Here is an 8456-nt window from a genome sequence, read left to right on the forward strand (position 1 = left end):
TTGCAAATTACTTCATAAAAAATCCTACAGCGTGATTTTCTGGATTTTTTTTTCAACTATGTCTGTCATAGTTGAAGTGTACCTATGATGAAAATTACAGGCCTCTCTCATCTTTTTAAGTGGGAGAACTTGCACAATTGGTGGCTGACTAAATACTTTTTTGCCCCACTGTATCTACAGTACTAAATCCAAGTGTATGTGTGTGTATAGTGCATTATCGTGTGTATGCATGTGTCTGTGCCTATGTTTGTGTTGCTTCACACTCCCCGCTGTTCCATGTGTTTTAAAAAAATATTTTTTCAATATAATTTTCCTTCTTGCATCACTTACTTGATGTGGAATAGAGTTCCATGTAGTCATGGCTCTATGTTTTCACTGTGCGCCTCCCAAAGTCTGTTCTGGACTTGGGGACTGTGAAGAGATCTCTTGTGGGGTATGCATCGGTGTCCGAGAGCTCGGTGCATTCAACATGTCAATACCTCTCATAAATACAAGTAGTGATGAAGTCAATCTCTGCTCCACTTTGAGCCAGGAGAGAGTGACATGCATGTTATTAATATTAGCTCTCTGTGTACATCAAAGGGCTAGCCGTGCTGCCCTGGTCTGAGCCAATTGCATTTTTCCTAAGTCTTTTTTTTGTGGCACCTGACCATACGACTGAACAGTAGTCAAGGTGCGACAAAACTAGGGCCTGTAGGACTTGCCTTTTTGATAGTGTTAAGAAGGCAGAGCATCACTTTATTATGAACAAACTTCTCCCCATCTTAGCTACTACTGTATCAATATGTTTTGACCATGACAGTTTACAATCTAGGGTTACTCCAAGCAGTTTGGTCATCTCAACTTGCTCAATTTCCACATTATTTATTACAAGATTTAGTTGAGGTTTAGGGTTTAGTGAATGTTTTGTCCCAAATACAATGCTTTTGGTTTTAGAAATATTTAGATCTAACTTATTCCTTGCCATCCACTCTGAAACTGACTGCAGCTCTTTGTTAAGTGTTCAGTCACTGTAGTAGTATCCACATCCATAGACACTCTGGCATTACTCAAAGTCAGTGGCATGTCGTTTGTAAAAATAAAAAAATCAAGGGGCCTAAACAGTTACTCTGGGAATTCCTGATTCAACCTGGATTATTTTGAGAGGATTCCATTAAAGAAGTGTTCTGTTAGACAAGTAACTCTTTATCCACATTATAGCAGGGGGTGTAAAGTCATAACACAAGTTTTCCAGCAGCAGACTATGATCGATAATGTCAAAAGCTGCACTGAAGTCTAAGACAACCCCCACAATCATTTTATCATCAATTTCTCTCAGCTAATCATCAGTCATTTGTGTAAGTGCTGTGCTTGTTGTGTGTCCTTCCCTATAAGCGTGCTGAAAGTCAGTCAATTTGTTTACTGTGAAATAGCATTGTATCTGGTCAAACACATTTTTTCCCCAGAGGTTTACTAAGGGTTGGTAACAGGCTGATTGGTCGGCTATTTGAGCCAGTAAAGGGGGCTTTACTATTCTTGGGTAGCGGAATGACTTTAGCTTCCCTCCAGGCCTGAGGGCACACACTTTCTAGTAGGCTTAAATTGAATATGTGGCAAATAGGAGTGGCATTATCGTCTGCTATTATCCTCAGTAATTTTCCATCCAGATTGTCAGACCCCGGTGGCTTGTCACTGTTGATAGACATCAATAATGTTTTCACCTCTTCCACACTGACTTTACAGAATTCGAAAGTACAGTTCTTGTCTTTCATAGTTTGGTCTGATATATTTGGATGTGTAGTGTCAGTGTTTGTTGCTGGCATGTCATCCTTAAGTTTGCTTATCTTGCCATTTAAAAAGTCATTAAAGTAGTTGGCAATATCAGTGGGCTTTGTGATGAATGAGCCATCTGATTCAATGAATGATGGAGCTGAGTTGGCTTTTTTCCCCAAAATTTCATTTAAGGTGCCCCAAAGCTTTTTACTATCATTCTTTATATAACTGATCTTTGTTTCATAGTATAGTTTATTTTTATTTAGCTTAGTCACATGCTTTCTTAATTTGCAGTACGTTTGCCAATCAGTTGGGCTGCCATCCTTATTGTGTCAAGCGCAGCTTCTGTCAAGCACAGCTTCTGGTTGCTCCTCATTACACACCCCAGACCAGCAAATATTCTTTACAAGAGAGGTTTGTACCATGTTTTGTGCTGCTACCATGTTGTTCTGCTGCCATGTTTTTGCTGCCATGTTGTCATGTTGTGTTGCAATCCATGATGTGTTGTCTTAAGTCTCTCTTTATGTAGTGATGTGGTGTCTTCCTTGTCATGATGTGCGTTGTCCTATTTTTATTTTTTAGCCCCCGTCCCCGCAAGAGGCCTTTTAACTTTTGGTAGGCCGTCATTGTGAACTGACTTGCCTAGTTAAATAAAGGTAAAATAAAAATAAAACCAAAGACACATTCTTCTAATATTTAGTCCTCCTATAATGCCATCAACAGTTGAGTTTTATTTGACATTTTAGTCATTTAGCAGACGCTCTTACCCAGAGCAGCTTACAGTAGAGTGCATACATTTTATTACATTTTTAAATACTGGCCCCCCGTGGGAATCGAACCCACAACCCTGGCGTTGCAAGCGCCATGCTCTACCAACTGAGCTACATTTATTTATTTATTTTTTTGTCTGCCTCGCGCAGAGCCAACGATGCAATTGACAGGAACCTAATATTCTGTATAGACATGCAAATGTTATGTGTAAAGACATTTAGTCCTATGTGTGCACTGTGCCATGGAGAAAGAAGTGATTTAAGTTTCTGACCTAATCCTATTTAGAAACGTTGTTGTTTTAAATAACAGATTGCTTGTTTTCCATTTTATTTCAAGCCCTCCATATGCTACCCTTACCCTAGGCTACTAAGGCTGGTTCAACAGAAATATGTTGTATTTTTTATGCTGGCCTTGCAAAATAGCCTATCCATAAACATTTTAAATGGTCAATTTGTCAAATAAAATGTGTTTAGCAGATGTTCAAATAAAATGTTATTTGTCACACACACATGGTTAGCAGATGCTAATGCGAGTGTAGCGAAATGCTTGTGCTTCTAGTTCTGACAGTGCAGTAATATCTAACAAGTAATCTAACAATTCTACAAAAACTAATTCAGAACAACTACCTTTTTTAACCTGTCTGGGAACCTGGGACGCTTGCCAGTGGAATCGCGTCGCGCGAAATACAAATACCTCATAAATGCTATAACTTCAATTTCTCAAACATATGACTATTTTACACCATTTTATAGATACACCTCTCCTGAATCGAACCACTTTGTCCGATTTCAAAAAGGCTTTACAGCAAAAGCAAAACATTAGACTATGTTAGGAGAATACCCTGCCCAAAAAAAAAATCACACTGCCATTTTCAAAGCAACTAGCATGCATCACAAATACCCAAAACACAGCTAAATGCAGCACTAACCTTTGACAATCTTCATCAGATGACACTCCTAGGACATCATGTTACAAAATACATGCATTTTTTGTTCGATAAAGTTCATATTTATAAAAACAGAATTTTACATCGGCGCATGACATTCAGAAAATATTGTCCCTCAAATGCATCCGGTGAATCTGTGCTACAATTTACAAAATTACTATTCGAAAACATTGTTAAAATTTAATATTGTCATTCAAAGAATTATAGTTTAACATCTCGTGAATGCAACCGCATTGCCAGATATAAAAATAACTTTACTGGGAAATCACACTTTGCAATAAACGAGGTACTATGCTCAGAAAAATATGCTAGGCGATACAGGTTAGCGCCATCTTGGAACCATCTTAAAATCAAATATACTATTGTAAATATTCCCTTACCTTTGATTATCTTCATCAGAAGGCACTTCCAGAAATCCCAGGTCCACAACAAATGAAGTTTTGTTCGAAAAAGTTAATTTATGTCCCAATAGTTCCTTCTTGTTAGCGCGTTCCGAAGGCTACTCATAATGTACGAGGCGCGCTGGACTTGTCGTCACGAATGTGCAAAAAAAAAATATTTACGTTCGTTCAAACATGTCAAACATTGTATAACATAAATCTTTAGGGCCTTTTTCAATCAGAGCTTCAATAATATTCAAGGTGGACGATTGCATTGTCTTACTAAACATTTCGGAATGAAAGGGTACCCATGGGCGCCCGCATCATAGTAGTAATGGCCCTCCCCCTATGACCAAATTTCCAAGCCTCTCTTTCGGTCAGTTTTTACCGGAGAAGACTCAAACCACTTTGTAAAGACTGTTGACATCTAGTGGAAGCCTTAGGAAGTGCTAAATGAATCCTAACTCAGTGTGTTTCATAGGCAAAGTGTTGAAGGTGATTCCACACATCAGATTTCCACTTCCTGCATGGAATCTTCTCAGGTTTTGGCCTGCCATATGAGTTCTGTTATACTCACAGACACCATTCAAACAGTTTTAGAAACTTCAGAGTGTTTTCTATCCAAATCTACTAATTATATGCATATTCTAGTTACTGGGCAGGAGTAGTAACCAGATTAAATCAGGTACGTTTTTTATCCGCCGTGCAAATACTGCCCCCTAGCCCCAACAGTACATGTTTTTGTTAATATCTATAACTATATAGATATAACTCTTCCCGAACTGCACTGTTGGTTAAGGGCTTGTAAATAAGCATTTCACAGTAAGGTCTACACTTGTTGTATTCAGCGCATGTGACAAATAAAGTTTGATTTGAATTAAGAATATAAAAGTATATGGATGAGCAATGTAAGTGGAATGGAATAAGATACAGTAGAATAGAATATAATAAAGTATATACATGAGTAATGAAAAATATGTAAACATTATTAAAGTGACTAGTGTTCCATTTATTACATTTTACATTTACATTTTAGTCATTTAGCAGACACTCTTATCCAGAGCGACTTAAAGTGGCCAGTGATTTCAAGTCTATGTATATAGGCAGCAGCCTCTATGTGCTAGTGATAGCTATTTAACAGTCTGATGGCCTTGAGATAGAAGCTGTTTTTCAGTCTCTCGGTCCCAGCTTTGATGCACCTGTACTGACCTCGCCTTCTGGATGATAGCGGGGTGAACAAGCAGTGGCTCGGGTGGTTGTTGTCCTTGATGATCTTTTTGGCCTTCATGTGACATTGGGTGCTGTAGGTGTCCTAGAAGGCAGGTAGTTTGCCCCCGGTGATGCGTAGGGCAGACCGCACCACCATCTGGAGAGCCCTTCTGTGGTTGACGGTGCAGTTGCCATACCAAGCGGTGATACAGCCCGACAGGATGCTCTCGATTGTGTATCTGTAAAAGTATGTGGGTTTTAGGTGCCAAGCCAAATTTCTTCAGCCTCCTGAGGTTGAACAGGCGATGTTGCGCCTTCACCACACTGTCTGTGTGAGTGGACCTTTTCAGTTTGTCAGTGATGTGTACGCCGAGGAACTTGAAGCTTTTCACCTTCTCCACTGCGCTCCCTTCGATTCAGTGCCTTGAATTGAAAATATACGGCACATTCTAAAACACACACACGCCTATCTGCATACTTCATTTTGTTTGTTCAAGCATCCATCTCCAAAGGCAGGTTGACGTTTATTGGGATGAGTCTTGTCCTTGAGGCAGAACTGAGCGATTTCCGCTAAATGGGCTAGCTGCAAATTCAATATTGGCTATATTGTAAAAATGTATGAAAACAGTGTGGTTAACATTAGCGTTAAGGTTAGAGTTAGGTTTAAAATTAAATTGCATGACTTTGTGGCTGTGCCAGTTAGTGACCACTCAGTAGAGCTGTCTTCAGAACAAGATTCATGACAAAAAACATGAACATGCTTTCCAAAGAGCGCCTTTCACCAGGTTACCAAAGACGCACTCTTTCAAACTTATTACAATTATTCGGTCCTATAATGCAGTATCAACAGTATGCCTAGGCTATATTTTGCTTATTGAGAACGTGCCCCACACATTTTACTGCTGCTATTACTCGTTACTGTAGCCTATGCTATTTAATAAACTGTATTATCAATCCATAAAGGACTAGGAAGAGAATATTCCCTGCCCCTAGCCGACTTGGAATTGATGACAACACAGACGGTCAATAAGCTACAAAACTTGAGACAAACGCATGCAGTATTAAGACATGGAACACATTAACACCTTAACCCAGCTCTTTCGCACCGTTGCCAGTTATTTCACTCATAATTATGGCTTTGAAAATAACGATAGCACTACAGCCAGCGCTTAGATTTACCATTGCTTTAGGTTTGTTAAAATAAAGCCCTAGGTGTGTTAGCATGTGTGCATATGTGTCTGTGGGAGAATCTCAACTGCATACTCCTCACATCCTCTCCTCCTTATTTATTATTTTACCTTTTAGTTAAGTAGGTAAATTAGTTAAGAACAAATTCTTATTTATAATGACAGCCGAGGAACAGTGAGTTAATTGCCTTGTTCAGTGGCAGAACAACATATTTTTACCTTGCCAGCTCAGGGATTCGATCTTGCAACCTTTCGGTTACTGGCCCAATGCACTAACCACTAGGCTACCTGTTTGCCTTATGACAAGTTAAAGGAGACGAGGAGAGGACGCGAGGAGTATGCAATTGAGATTCTACCCATATCTGCATCCTTGTGTGACAGGTCTGGCAGGAGCCAAGTACATCTCCTTTGAGGAGCGCCAGTGGCACAGCGAGTGTTTCACCTGTATGCAGTGCTCCGTGTCTCTAGTGGGCCGTGGCTTCCTCACCCAGCGTGACGACATCCTGTGCACCGACTGTGGCAGAGAGAAGTGACCTCACTGCGGAGATCGCAACCTTATGACTTAACAATCCAGCACAGGTCACACCACACTCAAACCATACTACAACATATTCTGAAACACCACACCAAAACCCTACCCAGCGAGAAGTGACCTCAGCAGATGGTCAGTATATTGACCTTTATATCGTTCTATTGTTGTTTCAGTGTTGTGACGTTTGTGAGGAGAGGAGCCTTTGATATACACCTGTAGTTTCCCCTTTCAAGAGTAGTAATAGAATCTTATGACAAGTTAAATGTATGATTTACAGAATAATCTCACTTGTGATAATCTAAATGACAAAGGGATGTACTTGACACCAATTCATTTGTCTGCACATTAGTCTTTGCTGTTTGCATGTTTTATGTTGTCATCATTATTCAAATCAAAGTAATAGTAGTTTAAATAAGGTGACAATCTAAACTGAGTGGTTCATTTTTTGTTAAAATCTAAATTCAGACTGTGATTTATGAATGCATCTTTGATGTTAAATGAATAGCACTGCTTTTCCTTAATGAATAAAAGTAGTGTGGTGTCATGTGTTTTGTCTGTTGTACTGAACATGTGGAGGGCTGTTTCTGGTATGACCATCTTAAACCAGAGAAATTTGTAGCAATAACGCCATCCAGAGGATGTAACTAATTGTCAGGTCACATACAGTGCACTATACTTCCTGGAAAATAGACACTATTTAGAAATAGTGTACATTGCACTATACTTGCAAATGCATGTACATAGAAATGGATGAGAGGATGTAACTAATTGTCAGGTCACATACATTGCACTATACTTGCAGGAAAATAGACACTGTACGTACATAGAAATGTATATAAAGTTGTCATCTGGGGCTTATTTAAATGGCTGAAACACCTTTCAGATAAACTTTACATATTGGAGTAACACTTGCTTTTTCATATGGCCCGTTACATTTTTACAACATTCAGAATGTTGCGCCTTACTAAACATACCACAGTTCATACTGTATATAATATAGTCACCTACATTGTCCTCCTAGGCTGAGAATAAGTGGTGTAAAATGCTGACAGACTTCCTCTCAGGATGGGAGTCACATGATGAGTTCAAACTACAGGGTTTCTAACACTCAGTGAAGGAAACTAACCACACGATCGAAATGGGGACAATTAATTAGAATAGATATGCATCTAATCTGAATATATTTTTACATTTCATGATAAGTTTGTATTATTGTCTGTGTGACAACACTGTTAACACAACTTTTTTTTCAGTTGTAGATCATTGATTAAATACTTTTTGCTTTATTTTTTGTTTCAGGTATTTTAACTTTCCAGATATGGAAAAAAGGATCAGCATACACTAACAAATACAGTAGAAATTTGTTTGAAAGCCTTCACCCAAGTGCAAATCTATGTAAAACCTACCACCCCAAAAGACAAATTGTTCACACAGAAGCCCAATTCTGATATTTCTTCCACTAAATTGTCTTTTGACCAATCACTTTTGATATTTTCACATCAGATCTTTTTCTGATCTGATTGATCAAAAGACAAATTAGTGGAAGAAATATCAGAATTGGGCTGCCTGCCTAAACACAGCCATTTAGGCCTAGATTCAATCAGCTCAAGCATTAAGTGGCGATAGCCAACACCCACATTGCTGTTGTTTTGGTGGTGTCAAATCAAATCAAACTATTT

The 8456-nt window shown here is 38.9% G+C and overlaps 1 protein-coding gene across 3 annotated transcripts in view; it reads left to right on the forward strand.

Annotated features, from left to right (window-relative positions):
* Nucleotides 1-8031, forward strand: part of fhl5 (four and a half LIM domains 5) — a 31148-nt gene extending 23117 nt beyond the window's left edge. For 2 of the 3 annotated variants that reach the window (XM_029766868.1, XM_029766867.1), the window contains exon 6: nt 6627-8031. In XM_029766868.1, coding sequence (XP_029622728.1) covers nt 6627-6778 — 152 coding nt within the window. In that variant the 3' untranslated portion in view covers nt 6779-8031. The remainder of the gene's footprint in view (nt 1-6626) is intronic. The other variant, XM_029766869.1, reaches the window with a different exon arrangement.
* The last annotated feature ends 425 nt before the right edge of the window (nt 8032-8456 follow it).

The sequence above is a fragment of the Salmo trutta genome, chromosome 12 (assembly GCF_901001165.1).
Source record: "Salmo trutta chromosome 12, fSalTru1.1, whole genome shotgun sequence".
Taxonomy (NCBI): Eukaryota; Metazoa; Chordata; class Actinopteri; order Salmoniformes; family Salmonidae; genus Salmo; species Salmo trutta.